Here is a 17,121-nt window from a genome sequence, read left to right as displayed (position 1 = left end):
AGTGGCCTTTTAAACCTTCGTTAATTTCCTGCGGTTGTTTTTCATTCAGGATGCATCATCACAGCGCTTCTTCCCTCTCTGCAAAGGCAAAATACTCGCAGTTTGTTTTATAACTGCTCCCTGCATTGCCACACTAAGTTGTAGTCCACATTACAGCTTTGTGTGAGGCAGACTATGCCTAAACCTTCAGTGCTACAACTTTTAAAATTTGCTTTCTAGAGACGTGAACAAACAGAAATTTTATTTGCCAAAGTTTAAATTTCAGAGCTGGAGGAGTTGAAAATGTTTATTATCATAGAGAAAACTATGCATGGGAGTGTCTTGCAAGGGCAGACTGAGGCAGAGGAGAGCCTGGGGCTCCAGGCAGGACCTTGTAGATCTGGAAAGGCGATAAATGCCAACATAGCTGGGAGGTGTCAGGTGAGAACACAAGAGGAAGATGACTGAAGTCCTCCTCAGAGGAAACAAAAGCTTCTCTGGTTATCTGGCAATCCTTATGTATCCTCCAAGAGAGAACAAGGCAATTTTCTGGTGTGGAGGGGGAAGTCGAAAGGGGATTAAAAAACAGAAGGACAAGGTCCAGCGAAGGGCAGGGCCAGCACGCTCCTGGTTCCCACAGTAAATGTTCCCTGTGTCCCACTTTTTGGTGCTTCGGCTCTGATTTTCAGGAGCGCTGAGCATTCAGGCCTCCCACTGATTTAATCTGGAACTGCAGAGCTGCCCCTCTGATGAATCAGACCAAAGGCACCACACGGAACAGGTCACACAGACATTTGACAAGAGTGGCCGAGAAGTTTACTAAAAGCAACACTTTTCTTTTTTTTTTCCCCCCCCCTTCAGTGTTACAATAGAACAGAAATAGCCTAAAGAGCTCCAACAGATGGAGGAGGACTTTTGATTAAAAAAAATAAATTCTGACTCACAATTCAGTTTTCTGGATGTAATAGAAAAGAGTCCATGAATATGAATAGTGCTGGAGAGAATGGAGTAGAGATGAAGGGAGGTTACAGTGAAAGAGCTGAGCTGATTTACCTACTTGCCTCTCATGTCTGTCAGGAAAATTCTTTGGTTTTGCTGTAGCACTGATGAAAGGAAACAAGACCATTACTGGACTCGTGAAAATCCCGCTGGCTGACTGATATTTCTGAAGAAAGCTTTAGAATTCTACCTGTTTATAACAAAATAGTGGGAAAACTGCAGCTGAATAGAGCTAAGCAGGGAAGTAAAGAATCTTTTTTTCCCCCTCCACCCTTTCTAAGTAAAAATTACCAGTGAGAACGTGGAATGCCATCAGAATTTTTCTATCTCTTTGTGGAGACTGGAAATAGATTGGAGCAAGTCCTCTCCAAGCATTCAGACCCAATTTCTGCATTTTAGAGTAAAGGGAAAAAATGAGAAACTCCCATCCTTGACTTCTCCCTGCTCTGATCTTGCACTGAAGCATCCACAGGGCAGAAGGGGTTGCAAAAATCTGCAGAATTTTTGAAAACACCATGCATGGATTGGACAGCTCTTCATCAAATCTTAAACCACAGCACTCTAATTTTAGAATCAGACCTTCTCAAGCTTCCTTTATGACAGCTATTCTGGCCCTATAATCACATCATTGGTGGCTAAACATCTTGAACAAGGACAGAATTTGAAACACACAATATGATTAAAACCTACATTATGGCTGATGTAATATCCCAGAGCCTATTACTGTACTTGGGCAGGAGGAAAGAATCTAATTAAACATTTATTTAATATTAAAATACAAACCAAAATATCAATGTTGGACAGTAATGCAACAATATATCAACTGGCAAATACGTATTTTTTTTCACCAAGAAAAATTGGTTTATGCTCACAAATACAAATGAAATGTACACGAACAGAACACTGGCACAAAACCCAGTCTGGCACGTGGAACCAGGGACTTCAGGTAAGGAGTTCCAGTCCTGGAGTGTCAGCTGGAGTTGAGTTGTTCACTGGGAGACAGGAGGCTGCTGCCAGGTGAATCCTGGTACTCACAGTATCAAAACACCCCTCACTGTCACTGCTGGGAGACATTGGATAAATCAGAGAGGGATTTTCCTGCCCCAGACAGCCACAGTGCAAGTATTGCTCACAGTTCTGTCACACAATGAGAAATATCCATGTTAAAGGTTTAAATTAAAAGGATTTACCACAGAACAGTGGTTCTCTTTAATACAGGTAACTCATGTTGCTTTTTGTATTAAAGTTCAAAATCTCCTCTTGGCTAATATTTACATCACACCATAAATATTTATAAAATGGTGGAGGAAAACCAAGTGCAAAAGGGTAACACTACCATTTTTTTCTGAAAACAAGCTGCCTTTTGGTTTCTTATTATAAATTGAATATCACTATTTAAAAATAATTAATATTTCTAAAAATATTACAATACAGGGTAAACATTGATTTCCCAGGTGTAACAAAAATACATTTAAAATAGAGGTGGCTGTTTGAAGTACAAAATATTGCTGTTTGTAAAGGGTAACATGGTTGCAAAACTACTTTTCAGGGTTTATAAAAATACAAAACAATTTGCATTTACTGAGTGCATCATTATATATTAGTGCAAAAAAAAAAAAGTATATTTGCAGTCAAGAGAGAACTGTCAAAGATTCGCAGAGGTTCTTAAAACATGAAATCTTTTCAGAGTCATTCGTATTAACCCCAAATCTCTATTAATTCGTTCCAAACGATCTTCCAGGGCTTCCTAAAAGGAAGAGTTAAAAGAAAGAACAAAAAGCATTAATAATATGTCACAAAATCCAATGATCCTCCTAAAATTAGGAAACTGCTATCATTCCTATATTCCTGCTATCCTTTTTGAGGCCTAAGGAGCATTGTTATCACCCCAAACCAGAGGCAGACCTACAAACTTGTCATGTTATTTTTATGTATTTGGTGTCTTTTTTAACAGGTGACTTACAAAACTCCACGAGAGAAACCTGACAAGAATTAGGACAGGCTGATAATTAGGGAGGCACATTTAGGAAACTGCTGATCACTGTAGTGAGTGGCATTATTGATTTCCTGGAATGTACTTTTAATTTCAAATTGATAAATTGATAACACAGCCTGGGATTACAGTTTAGGAAATGCTGGTTGAAGGCTTAGCAGAGACCTCTAAAAGACAACTTTGAGACTTGTTTTTATTAAAAGTCTGCAGAGTTTTCCACAGAAAGCACTTCCCTGTATTCCACCTAAACCAGTCATTTTCACCCTCTTACTTTCTGCTTTGTACTTTCAAGGAGAAAAAATCCAACCAAACAAAAACTAAACTTTGCAATTTCTCCTACAGCACAACATCCTCTCTGCAGCTTCAGGGATCTATTTCATAGTCACTGCATTTTGTTAATGCATTGCCTTTATCTCCCTCTCAGTGTTAGCACAAGAAGAGATAATTCTTGCAGTGATTTAGCAAAATGCATACTATGTACAAAAAATAGAAGATATTAAACAATATAAAAGCATAACATAAAAACAAAACAAAAATATAAAAATTCCCACAGTAATCACACTTACTACCCAGAGGATCTTTCCTCTACATTATGTATTCTCAGCTGTGGAAGAACAAAAGAGAACAGTAATAGAGAGAAGCTTTTTCACCTGATTTAGTCTCGCTTGCAAGGTCATTCTTCCACCAGAACAAGGGATTCGGCTCAGTGCAGCTTCAATCTAATAAGAGAAAACACTTCAGCTGTAAATTAGTTTCAAGAGCCAGTAAGAGCCTTCCTAACTCCTCCTACAGAAAGAGAGGTGAGGTGTATGGATTACAGACACATGTAGAGTTTTGTTCTTTAACACCACAATACTGTGCCAACTCCCACCCACACTGTGTTTGTTACAGTGACTCTCCTTTAATGAATTAAGGGACAGGGAAGGACTGCAAGCAGAGCAGGGAAGGATAATGGCACATTCCTGACGTGACACTGAAGTCGTGGATGAATTTCAGCCATGCATTCCATGGATAAATGGCTCCATCCCTCACCTCTCACACAATTACAATTTGTCACAACTTGAAAACAAAAATAATCTTTGCCTGTTGCTTTTCGTGAGTCAGCTCATCAAAAAGCCTCTCTGTTTCAGCCAGAGTTGTAATCCTTGATGAGTACTTGAAGTCTTCCTCACAAGGTGATTGCGCTGCCTCGTATCTCTGGCTCCTCTCCTCCCAAGCTGCCGCTTTCTTCATTCCATTACTGACAGATTCAGTGCTGTGTCTGACACCTGAATGCTGCCTTCCTATCAACAGAACAGGGGTCTTTTTATTTGTTCTGTAAGTATCTGGGAAATTGTTACACAGGACAGAAAAAGAAACTAATGACAGCACAAGCAGTGTGGTTTTGGCAGTGCATGAACTGAGGAGAGGGACGAGCAAAGCCTCAGTCACTCGCCTTGAACAGCTTCCCAAAGGAATGCAGAATATTTGTATGGGTCATCTTTCAAGTGATCTTTGAAACACAGCATATTTTTTTGGTTAAAAACCAGATTCCTGTGTTGTACTAATTAGGAATTACTTTTACTGGTACATTTCTAAGTATCACCAAGCTGACATGCAAACACCAGTCTAAATCAGAGCATGGACAAAACCAAAAAGCAGAACATTGTGACAAGGATTACAGGGGCGAGGAAAGATCAATCATTTCAAAAAATCTGAAACAACTGGTTTTATTAGTTACTCTTTGCTGTCCATAATGCAATGTTTAGCAATAGAATTACATTAGTATGACTCAGTGTGTACATCTTAATGTAGACCCCACTAAGATATGCATTGGATAATGGAGTTAAGCACAGGGAAATGTATTGCCCTTCTTTCTCAATTTAATTATTTTTCTTGTTCCACTGTGTCTGTGCACACACACACATATACATAAAAATAAAATATTGTATGAATATGATTTCTCTGTCTGCAGGAATAAGGCAAGATTTAGAGGATTTGTAAAACCTGGACTTCACACAGTAAAGAGTCAGCTTTCTAGTTAAGCAGCTACTACCACTGTGGAAAGAATTGTGGTATAAAAATAAAGAACAATTTCCCCCCACTTTGACAGATTACCTTCTAGATCCTCTAGTGAGTGAAACTGGAGCCTTTTCCTTGGATTATTGTGCTGTAAAGTAGAAGTAGCACCGGTTTCCAGGTCATCTAGAAGTATATCAAATCTACAGAGCAGGAAGCACACAGCAATTACTTGTCAGCCATCATGTATCAAGCAATACATTATTTTCTACTTTTTCACTTTTTGGTTGAATAAGCAATTTTTTTTTAAGAAGACAGCAAGTCTTCTAAATCCTGTTTAATCATTCTAGATTTTCCTCCCCAGATTTTAAAAAGCATAACTTAGCTTCATATTCAGAAATCTTAACAATGATTTTCAAGGACATTTAATGAACAAGAAACAGCAGCATTAAACCAGGATAAATATCCTGCTGCTCTAAAAACGATCAGAACACAACTGTATTCACCAGACTCATACCTTGTCACTGTGTTTTCATTTCTGCTGAGCAAATGGCTAAATCCAGGAGAGAAGTTTTCTTTTGGAGATCGTTTTGGGCTGTACGTCACAGACACTGGTGCCAACATTATCTCTCTTCTTGCTGCAAAAGACAAAGTATGTTTATCTACCTCAAACTCCCCAGTGCAGTACCTCCCACTCATGTGCTTACAGCTTAAAAGAATGCTCTTCAAAGCTGTCTACATGTTTATCTAAATTAGATGAGAAGTGCATCACAACATGGAAAAAGGAAAATAAACTTAGAACTCTCACATATTCTGTGATTACAGACATGTTGGTTTTTTTCAGACTGTCAGAACAACACAGAAATCCTGTCCCTATTTTTCCATCTTCTAGAGCAGCCTCTCATGATTTGATTCTACTTTTTGAGTAACACAAAGCAAAGCTGAGAAAAGCACTGACTGGGTGTGCTGGATTTCCTGTTTGCAGGAGGAAGGGACGATGACCTCTGGCCAGAGGGGGAGCTGAACCGTTTGGGTCTGTGCTGGTCCTTCCCTTTCTCTGGAGATCGGTTTGTAACCAAAGAAGTTTCAACAAACCCAACAGTCTGACGTCGAGCTGATGGTTCTAATGAAAAGAAAAATGTTGTTATATTAATTAATGTTTTTCAACACAAGAGCTCACAAATACTCCCCTGAACTGAGCTTTTTCTCCCTCACATCCAACATATTTGTGCTGTTTTGCTCAAGTCTCTCTTCCTACTCATGGAACAGAGTTTAACTCATTAAAAAGGATCTTTGCAGTGTGTGAGGAAGAAATGATGCTGAGTAACACTGTTTAATAGAGAAACAGTGGAAGTCAGGACAAAAGCATCTTTTGGGAAAGGCTGAAGGATCTGCCTGAGGCCCAGAATATAAGCTTTTAAGAAAGACTCAGTGTTTTCTCTAAACCAGCGTTGTTACAACAGCTCAGGGCAGTCCCACTTCCTCAATTCCATTCCCATACAACACCATGGAAACTAAAATGGATGTACAGCAGCCAGAGCTTTGTTAGGACTCCATTAACTGTTTATAAATACTGAGATATTCTTAGAAAAGGGGACATTAACTAGTCTTCAGCTTGAGACCTAACAACAACCTCTGCATTCCCCCTATTCTAAACAAATCACTCAGATATCTAACTTTGAATTTTCTTAGGAGAACCCCACAAGTTTGTATGCTAAAATCATTTTTATCCCATCACTGAAGCCTGGTGGATTTGAATGCTGAGAATACCAAAGCCAAAAGACATGCAAACAAAGAAAAGCCAGTAAAGACATGTTCAGGAATATAAAAATAAGAGTTACTAGCTGGTGTGTCTTCTTTTTCTGTCTGTGTGCCCCAATCTTTAAATATTTTTCCTTCTTCAAGTTCTTTAAAGGCTTTTATAATTGGTGCTTCTGACATCTCATTTTCTTTCTTGTCTATTGTGTTTGTTGAAGAATCTTCCTGTGAGGAGTCTTTCTCAGGAGGAGAATGGTGCCTTAAAGAATGTGAGGTGGTGGAAGGAAAAAAAAGAAGATCAATCTTTTTATTTTATTTCATATACCCAAACATGAACAGAATAAAAAAAAAAAATGGAGAAATTCAGCTCAGATTTTAGTTTAGCTCAGATTTCAGAAACCAACTCACCTAGAAGGAATATAGGTTTCTTCCAGCCTGTTGTCTTTGGGTCTTTCCTGGTTCTCCAAAGGCTGCCCAGTGAAGATGGAATATTCAGCTCCTGGTATCAACCACTTTCGCCTGCTGACATCTGGAGTTCCTAACTTGCTGTGGGAATAAAAAGCTTCAAAATTATGAAAGGCTTTTGAGTTTGGAGGTTTTTTGTTTGTTTCTGTTTTGTTTTTGTTTTTTTTTAAGAAGAACTTGTGATTTATTCCAGTAAACAGAGAGAAATATACAATAAATTTGTAAATACTGTGAAAAAAATATCTGCTTTTTAAAACATGCTTGCAAAGTAAAAATAGAATATTTGGGGGGGAAAATATCATATGTTAAGGTTTCAGTCTAAATTACACAATATGCTCAGAATGCAGAGCTCCACAAAGATCTTCCTGTAATTTAATACTGCTTGCTCAGACCCAGGTTTGGGTTGCATGTAGATCTCATCTAATTAAATGAAAACATTTGGTGATTACTGCAGTAGTTCAGAGCATCTGATCCCAGCTTTCCTTTGGACAACAATTATTAGAAAAATGAACAAAAAACAAGAAAAAGCCAGCACTGATGACCCAAGAGTGATAAATATCAACTAACAAGCATCAATTAGTACATCATTATCTTGAGATATCAACAGAAAAATGTGATTTCTATACCAGGAAAGCAGATAATTAGGAAAAAAGAGTCTTGTTTACCCAAGCTATGAACTATAGGCACTATTCTGTAAATCTATCCTGCTGGGCATTCAATTGGAGTGAGGCTTTCCTTGAGCCTCTGGGATCAGTTAGGGACAGATTAACTTCTAAATCCATCTTGGCTCTTACATCCCTCCTTCCCTGATGAATATGGTCTGCCATGTCCAGGCCTTCTTTTTTCTGTTCATTGTTGAGGGGTCTGGTCCATAAATATTAAATCTGTCCCTTTAATATATTAATAAATAAATTATTTCTGTCTTTGTAATTATCAGAATTCAAATCTCCCCAAGATATTCCTGTTCAATACATCCAAATGGACATCCCCAAATCATATTAATTGTCATTTTGGGATCCACAGCATCAGTGCTGAAATGGGAGAGACACTGAACAGGCCATAACTGAGTAATAAAAACCAGAGGGGGACAAAGCTTTTCAGGCCTTTAAAACATAAAAAAAAAAATCCTCAGATAAAGAAAACCAACTTGATATTCAGCTTTAATATCTTTAACATAAATTCCCAATTCAAACCAGAGTGTTCATTCTAACTGAACTTCCACTCCACTCTACTCTCAGGTTACCTGCACAAACTACATTTAGAACCATACTAAGCAAGAATCAGCTTTTTAAACCAATTGCACACAAAGAAAACCTCCAATGTCTAACTGGACTATCCCAAGATCTTTGTGGAGTATGGGAATTCAGCTGAGCAGTTGAGACCTAGCAAACACTCACTTGGGAAGAGCAGGGACAGTTTGCCAAGTCAGAGATACATTAGCCAGAGTGTTTATTTGGGTTTAATAATTTCTTGGCACATCCAATTTCAGGATGACGTCACATGTGTTTAATCCAGCTCAGCCCATGGACTGACCTCATCTTGATCCATTTTTAGCCAAAACATGTTAAAAGCTATTTCAAAACACATTGTTTTCATGTTTGAATGTTACTTACTTGGCACAAGAGGTTCTTAAATGGTTTTCACTTATATGGCGAAGTTTTAGTGCATTTTCATGTTCCACCTGCTTGAGCTGAGCTTCAAGTTTTAAAATTGTCCTGAAAAAGATGCATTAGGAGATGGTTTAAATGGCATAAAAGAAACATCACATTTCTTAAGAGTTTTGCTCATTTTTATTCAAATATTCTGGATGAAGAAGGAGAACGAGAGCAACTGCTGCATTTCTGTCTCCATGCATCTCTATCTAAATATGGATATAAATATGTATTTGAATTTGAAATTAAATAAATCAGCTAATCTGGCCAGAAAGACAGGACCAGGCAACACTGCTGTGGAAGCAGAGGAAACAGAAAAAACATGCATATCCTAAATTAATGAGATTTTCAGTTTGTAACAGTAGCACGAAGCAACATTAAATGCTTCATAAAACATAATTAAACTTGAAAGATCTACAGCCCTCACACTCTGGGAGTAGATGTTTAGGCCACAGTTTGTATTTCATATTGTTAAAACAATATTAAGTTTCACAGTTACCTTTTCAAATCAGAAATCTCCATGTTTGCATCAAGTAATTTGTTTTCAGTTGTATTTAATGTATCCTACAAGGACACAAAGAAAAATGTAAAAAGCTCAGAAACTACAGAAGTGCATTAAATAAAACCCAAGTAACCCCACATCAGTCTTGAAAACAATACATCAATTACACCTTCCTATTTCAAAGGATCCATTAAATTTCTTCAGCTTTGGATTTGCAGTATTTTTGATGTCTATGACTGGAAAATAACAGATTCCAGTTTCCTTCCTTTTCCCTCCAGGACTCTGAAGAAGGAATTTATCAGTAAAGATAAATATGGATCTTTCTGCTTGAGCTTTTTCAAAATATTTCAGTTAATTCAGCTAATCCCATTGAATGTTATCACAAAGTTTGCAAGTTTGGGTTTTTAATTATCCACTGTGTGCTTACCTTTACTCTTTCATGTTCTTTTCCAAGGGACTCGTATTCTCCTAAAAGCTAAAGCAAAACAAAAGAACACCAACCCACAGTGAGACCACAGTCAATTAACAGTTTTGTTGGCTGCTGTAAAATCATCTCAACAGCTTGGCTAACACATGCAGAAGCACTACAGGGGATACAAAATGTACTTTAATAGTATTTGTTAAGTTCTTTTTATCATATTCTAATTGGAACAAAAAGTTATAGACAGGACAAGAGGAGACAGAGCTACTTATAGAATGTATTTCTAATTTTCAGATTATGTGTCTCTAAAGAAACTGAATGAATGAACCAGTAAAATTCCTCAGTGTCACTTTAAAAGTGACTTTGTCCTTTGAAATTTCAATTGTAAAAAGAAGTTAAAGCATGAAGTAGCTTTTCCAGATAATATCTATTCTGCCAGTCCATTTAAACATTCCATAAAGCTCTTCCTGAAGAATCAGAGGAACAAGTCATTTGATTCAGTCTAAAATCATACACAATGAACAGTTTGAGCAAGTTGGGATGAGGTATGAAAAGTTTAGTCCATCTCCAACAAGCTTAAGAGAGGAAAAATTACTTTCTAAAATAATTTCACATAGTATCTTCAATTTAGAGTCATAAAATTCCTGAGACAGACTCCTGCAAGAGTTACCACATCAAGCAAACTCTTGCTACCTTAAATAATTGTTTTTAAATATCTTTTATGTCCACAGTGCCCCCCAACACCTAGCCTAGTAAGGAGTCAGCTGAGGAATTTCTGTTTTCTTGTTGTGCCTCAAGACTTTCCAGTTGTAAACTCAGAGCATTTTTCACACCTGGGACTTGCTGTCAACACCGTCGTCCATTTTTCTACTCACATTTTGAAACATTTTGTTTTCTTCCTGGAGCCTTGTGTTTTTATTGTCAGTTAACTTGTAAGCCTTCTCAAAAGCCTCCTCCAGCTCCCTGAGCCTCGATTTCAGGCGGCTGATGGTGTTGTCCTTCTCCTTGTGGCTTGTGCGCATTTCCTCCAGCCGCTCCTGCAGGACTTTGGAATTGTCACTGATGGCATAGAAACGGTCTCTCCAATCTGCCTGGAGGACAGAAAACATTCTTTTGAATGATTAAAACATTCTTATTCCCTGGCAGATTATTCATTTCAGTTCAAAGAATTAGCTTAAATTCACCTGCACAGAAAACGAGGGTACACCTGCACGTGAACTAAATATGATTTTTGCTGATTTGACTTGGAAAGAATGAAAATGAAGATTAAAGCCATCAAAAACATATTTATTTTATAGGATTTTAAATATCTAAAGGTGAGGCCTCCAATCCATCTGATTGACTTACTTCCCAGCACACAAAAATGTCAAAAGAAGGTGGAATTAGTCTCTGCAGGTGTCTAACTCTGATGACAAAATGTTCAACTTCCATGACAGAGTGTCCTGGTTTCTGATTAACAATTGCAGCTGTGCATTAATTTATGCACAAGCAAACAGATCTGGCCTAGCTATAAAAACTGCAAATATAATTAGAGTATTTTTGCCCCAGCATAAGTGAGATTTCTTTATTGCAGTTCTAATAAGAAAGTAATTAAAACAAAATAAAGAAATTAAAAAAAAAAATAAAGAGAAACGTGAAAATCACATCACAGTATTTCACTCTTAGAACTTTGTTTGATCCCTGCTAACCTGGAAAAGAGTTCATGAGCAAAAGTGATGATGATTCAAGTAGGGAATCCTAAGAAACTCAGGTAGGAAAGTCCCTGTGCAACATGTGGGCTGATATTATATATTAAGGGAAAGGTTGAAAGGTTAAAAATAAAAAGAGCTAAGTATGGAAATACTGATCAGCTTATTAACGAAAAAGTTCATTCTTTTACCCTTTTACTTAAAAAACAACTTGATTTAAGAACACATACTTACCATTTGCTTTTCTAGCAGATTATTCTTATTTTCAAGGGCTTTTATGCGAGCACTTGCTTCATTCAGAGCTGCATCTAACTGGTCACACCTGTTTAAAACACAGAGATTACACCGACCTCTTGAAATTTTCAAGTAATAAATCTACATTTTATAGCCTTTTTTCCTCCCTCAACCATCCCCACGAATTTTGGTGCCCAGCCTGTGACCTCCTCCCACATTTTTCAGCCCCTGCAGTGTCTCTGCTCAGAAGGGCTGTGGTGGCCTGGGGTGAGAAGGAAACTGGGAATACACAAATTTTGTGCAGTATTTCAGCGGTCTAAATTTGAAATATGAGTTTTAACTGGCAATAATTATACAGAAATCACATCAATATTCTCTGTCCAGCGAACACTCAAGCTGTAGATAATGGAATGCACAGCTGGGGCACACAGACTCCAGGGTAAAGTCACCACTGAACTCGGGACTGGTCCCGTGTCACCTGTGCTTGTGACATGGAAGGTACAGGAGGATGATGTTCACCAGCATGACAGGAGAGCACAATCTTCCAACACAGATCATTCCATCACAAACTGCTCAGTACCTCTGCCTGCCAGCCATTCCTGAGGAAAGCTTGCACTGGCTCCACAAAAAAAACAGGTCAAAGAAGAACTGTGGTCCAAATACCACATTTACTGCCTGACAATAGTGAACTGATTTCATGAACCATGGAACAGTGCGAAGTGGAAGGGACCTTAAAGCTCATCCAGTTCCAACTCCTCTGCCATGAGCAGGGACATCTTCCACAAGATAAAGCAGCTCAGGGCCCTGTCTAAGCCCTTAAGCAGGGATGGGGCAGCCACAACTTAGCAACTGCATTAAATAATGTAAAATTTATACTTAACAGGGAAATATTAATATCATAGATGCATTAAATCTTCAGAACTGAAGAGGGACATAAACTGTTCAAGATATTTCAAACAAGGATACTCAGTCTTTAAAATATAAAGAGCACCACGTAAAGAGAAAGACAAGAAGGACAAACAGCACCTGTCAGCAAGGCTTTGATTGATTTTCTTCAGGTCCTCAGATGCAGCAGTTCTATGGCTTGACTCCAGCTGCTGTTTTAAGCTCTGTATCTCAGAGTCATAGTAAGCTCGTAGATCAGCGATGTGTCGAGCGTGTTTTTCCCTCAGGTTCTGCCTAATCCTATTTTCAATATAAGAATTTTAAAAAATTCCAGCTATCCACATGGCCATGCACTGCTGGATTCATTTGCACATCATGAACTCAGCATATAAATGTCTCTTACAAAACTCTACTTGCATTCAAGCTAAAGCTTTGTCATCTAAGGCAGAGAAGTCTTCACATTAATAGAGGTAGATATTCTGATTATTATATACAAATAATATATACAAACACAATATAAAGCTTTACTTTTTTACAAGCCCTCATATATGGAATATATGCCCTGTCTGCCTGTCCATGTGCAAATCATCAGAACTCCAACAGTGAATGGAGGATATTTATTTTTCCTAAGCACAGTAAATTCTGTGCTTCTCCACATTTGATTCTAAGGAGGAAAATACAACCACACCACCACCCCCAAAACTTTCAAATTCTCTACCTAAATGAACTCCCTCACACAGCCTATGAGGGAAGGATGTATTTTTATGCATAAAAATACATGACCAGGAGAACTCACATATTTTGTTTGGTTTCCTACTGTTTTTTCATTCCAATTCATGAAAGTACCAAACTTTTGACTTTTAAAGAAGAAAAAATTACTTACTTCGACATTACCACAGGATCTTCAACAGATGCCACTGAAAGGCTGTAATCTGGCAAACTGTTGTCAGCACACTGAGTAACAGAAGATGGAGTTAGAGTCAGTGTTTCTTCCTCCTCAGTGTTGACTGAATTATCATTGTCAGCATCCCTGTATGTCACTGGGAAGGGAGAGCTGGCCCTGTTTTCACTCTGGAATGGGTGATTTCTCCACAGGTCCAAGTGCACAGCTCTGCTGCTGGCAGGGTGTGTTGGAGAATCATCTAACTGAGATGAGGGACTTGTCTGTGAAAAAGAGTCTGTGTCACAATGACTTGGAAATTCGGGCTCTGCCATCGAGTCTGGAGAAAAGGGAGTAGAGTCCTCAGGAGTATTGAAAAAACGGCGTCCCTGGGTCTGCTGGCCTGGTTTCATATGCAGGGTTGGGTCCAATGTCAAGATCTAGGAAATTAGTTACAATGCTAAAAAAATTGTGATTTAACTCCATTTACAAGAACAAATTTTATCTAAAGACATCAGTAAACCATATAACATACTGCAGATATTATACTGAATATGATTACAATCTTTTGGAAGTGACAAATAAAATTAAGGCAGCTGTAACACTGAAATGACAATACATATTCCCATCAATTACAACTTGAGTTTCTCAGTTTCCATTAATAAAGGACATATCCAAGATCTGTAGCCTCCTAGAAAACCTCTGAAATTTCAGTTATGCAACCTGAAGGACTGTTTGTGTATCGAAACAATAACTTTGCAGGGTTACAAAAGCACTTCAATTACCTAAACAACACAGTCACACAGCAGCCACCATTACTGGGTTATGTACAGAACTGAGAGCTGTATAAAAAAATAGATAGGATAAAGAATCATTTCCACAACCTGTGTCTGTTCTGTTTCATGGGTGGAACGAACTTGTCTTGTGGGAAGCACTGGGAGAGCCCTGCCACTGCAGTTCCACGTGCAGCTCAGCAGCTGCAGCCTCAGCAGCAGCGGATCCGTCCCTGCAGCATCCTCAAGGTTGTGCAGCAGAGGTGCTTCTCTGCTCAGGCTGTTCTTAGAGGTTCCTTCAAGCTGGATCCTTTCCTAAACTGCTTCATCCCACGGCTGCTCAAACTGCTGTTCCAGCAAAACACTGGAGGTGGCAGCAGGGGCCAAGCCTTGTGAAACCAGCCCAACACACCCTCAACTGATAGGTGACGTAAAGAAATTAATGTTACCTCTGGTGGGTGACTTGGCTGGGAAGAAGGCATAAAACTCTGGTTTGGCATCTGCTTGTTTTCTCTTTGTCTTTTATGATAAATGTCCTTCAGTGATGATAACTTCCTTTCATCAGCAGAAGACAACTTCAACAGGCAAAATTGCTACATTACTTTTTCTGAACACAATCCTCCACCCCCAACAGAGATAAGGAAATTCTGGAGTGGATTTAGCTAAGAAAGCAGCTCAGAACAGGCAGCTTTATTCAATGCACCCAGCTAAAAAAGGGTTTTGAACAAGACACATACACCTTTAACATATTACTAAGTCACTTCTCATCTCCTATACACAGCTTCTTTTGAATGACAAAAGGTCAGTAAATTCCAAGTGAGGTTAGTGGGGTACAGGAATAGTGAAGAGCCAGGGTATGAGAGACTGGGATAACAGAAGAGTTTTCCCACAGAGAATGTAACTACTGGAGGGCTGGTTCCATCACAGGCAAACAGCAAAGACCTGACAACTTTTAAACATGTACAAAGTTTACCTGAACTGGTGATACTTTTGTGGAGAAAACATCTGGTAACTCACTTCTGAAATTCTCTGGTAAAGTGTGATACATCTCCTTTTCATCTAACTTCCAGTATGAAAGTCCTGATAAGAAAAAATGCCAAAAGAAAATTAAGATTACCAATTTCAAGTTCACAGCTATAGAACAGGAATCCAAAATCCATTAGTAAAATGTTATTTTGTCAGTAACAACAATGCTGTATTAGTTATTTGGAAGAATGTCATTAGAGCATTTGTTACCGGGCCAGGAGTTACAAAAATCTCAATGCAAAGCACAGGCAACATCATCAGTCTCACATCACACAGCACCAGCAACAAAAGCTATAAAGCAGTTAAAACATACAGATTTGGTGTTTAAGGAGCAAAATCTTCATTTACCACAGTTATATTTCTAATGATTCCAGTATAGCACTTAAATCTGGTACCACCCAAGGAATAATCCAGATATTACAAACTCTCCAGTTTGTGCAGCATTCTGTAGCATGCAAAGACAAACTACCAGGACTAAGAGGGATGGCACAAGAGGAACAGACACAGCCTCAATCCCACTTCAATTTCTTAAATGTGTCCCTCTCTCAGTGGCTTGTGAAGAAGCAATAATTATACACAGTTTGCAGGGCTGCATCTCTGTGCCCCTGTTTGTTACTGAAATGAATTCACCCTGTTATGATCAAAATATGTGAATTAGTTGTCTAGCTTTGATAAAAAAAACCCAGAAACCAAAATCCCCAAACCCACCAACAACCACCCCTCACATTCACCCCCAAAACACAAAAAAAGCAACCCTCCCCCCAAAATTAAAGAATCACCACGTTACACACTGCCTTATTTTATTCTTGACTATTCACACAATTAAATAATTGTGCCCTTGGCTTAAAAGAATTCTGCCTCTATTACCATGAACTCCTGTAATTACCATACCCTTGATGCTAATATTTGATATCCTACCATGATATTAACAGTAATTCCATTATGAAACAGTTTTAAACACAAAGTTTGACTTTGAAATACTGAGAAATTTGGAAAAAAATCCCAACTGCTGCATGTCCTACATCTGCCAGCAGTGATACACAGGAGCTGCCATCAGTTTGAAAACAGGAGCAAGAAGCAGAATTAATGCTATAGCAAAGCTTATCAGTGTTTAAATCCTCCTCACCTCCATGAAGTTATTGGAGATGCATTCCAGTAAGAGTTTTAAAAATGAGAATTCAAAAGAAAGGGAATTGAAGTACAAGAAATTAACTATACCTGAAGCTTCTGACACTATGGAATTCGGACTTTCCTTGGGTTGATTGAGGTAAAAAGTGTATGGTGGCAAAGCAGCATCAGTAAGGTTTGTCTAAAATTACAATGGAAAAACAAATTCAGAAGGAAAATCACAAGGCAAGGAAAAAAAAAAGGTATAATATTTAAAAATTGCATGTAAATGTTATTAGTCTTTTTAAACAAAGAGATCAAATACAATTATACAGCATGATCCAAACCTACAGAATTTATATTGAGGGTAATCATAGCCAAAAGTGGAACTAAGCTAAGCCACATAATGAAACTGATATTTCCTAAGACATGTGCCTATGTTTTTGTCCTGAGCAAAGTGGTTAATGCCTTAACACACAAAGAATCCTGTGTGCCAGAAGAGGCATCACCAGCTGACATCAAAGATCCTTCAAAAATTACAAGGCCTGAAGCCTCAGCTGAGAGTGTGGCCATTATCTCTACAAGGAGAGAACATGTGCCACTCAGGGAGGTGTTTAGACAAAAATTAGGTAATGAATAAAATAAGCCAAAATAGTTCTGTGCCTAAGTATAGAACGATCCAAGAAGTAAACTTTGCCCACATGAACTTTAAATAAGTGAATGGGAACTTAAATGCTTAAAATATGACAATATATGCTGAA

At 38.3% G+C, this 17,121-nt stretch overlaps 1 protein-coding gene across 15 annotated transcripts in view; it reads right to left on the bottom strand.

Annotated features, from left to right (window-relative positions):
- Positions 1 to 1,725: 1,725 nt before the first annotated feature.
- The window catches only part of MPHOSPH9 (M-phase phosphoprotein 9), a 23,750-nt gene continuing 8,354 nt past the window's right edge, over positions 1,726 to 17,121 (bottom strand). For 4 of the 15 annotated variants that reach the window (XM_086855294.1, XM_023937242.2, XM_023937243.2 and 1 more), the window contains exons 7-24: positions 16,472 to 16,562; positions 15,201 to 15,307; positions 14,677 to 14,802; positions 13,458 to 13,894; positions 12,716 to 12,874; positions 11,690 to 11,777; positions 10,643 to 10,858; positions 9,774 to 9,821; positions 9,344 to 9,408; positions 8,806 to 8,907; positions 7,136 to 7,273; positions 6,811 to 6,986; positions 5,928 to 6,092; positions 5,487 to 5,607; positions 5,069 to 5,172; positions 4,055 to 4,254; positions 3,622 to 3,690; positions 1,726 to 2,725 (exon numbers count right to left, since the gene is read on the bottom strand). In XM_086855294.1, coding sequence (XP_086711420.1) covers positions 2,624 to 2,725; positions 3,622 to 3,690; positions 4,055 to 4,254; positions 5,069 to 5,172; positions 5,487 to 5,607; positions 5,928 to 6,092; positions 6,811 to 6,986; positions 7,136 to 7,273; positions 8,806 to 8,907; positions 9,344 to 9,408; positions 9,774 to 9,821; positions 10,643 to 10,858; positions 11,690 to 11,777; positions 12,716 to 12,874; positions 13,458 to 13,894; positions 14,677 to 14,802; positions 15,201 to 15,307; positions 16,472 to 16,562 — 2,514 coding nt within the window. In that variant the 3' untranslated portion in view covers positions 1,726 to 2,623. The remainder of the gene's footprint in view (positions 2,726 to 3,621; positions 3,691 to 4,054; positions 4,255 to 5,068; positions 5,173 to 5,486; positions 5,608 to 5,927; positions 6,093 to 6,810; positions 6,987 to 7,135; positions 7,274 to 8,805; positions 8,908 to 9,343; positions 9,409 to 9,773; positions 9,822 to 10,642; positions 10,859 to 11,689; positions 11,778 to 12,715; positions 12,875 to 13,457; positions 13,895 to 14,676; positions 14,803 to 15,200; positions 15,308 to 16,471; positions 16,563 to 17,121) is intronic. The other 11 variants (XM_086855296.1, XM_086855297.1, XM_086855298.1 and 8 more) reach the window with 4 other exon arrangements.

This window comes from Cyanistes caeruleus, chromosome 18 (assembly GCF_971803275.1).
Source record: "Cyanistes caeruleus chromosome 18, bCyaCae1.hap1.1, whole genome shotgun sequence".
NCBI lineage: Eukaryota > Metazoa > Chordata > Aves > Passeriformes > Paridae > Cyanistes > Cyanistes caeruleus.
This window is presented reverse-complemented; position numbering and strand designations above follow the sequence as displayed.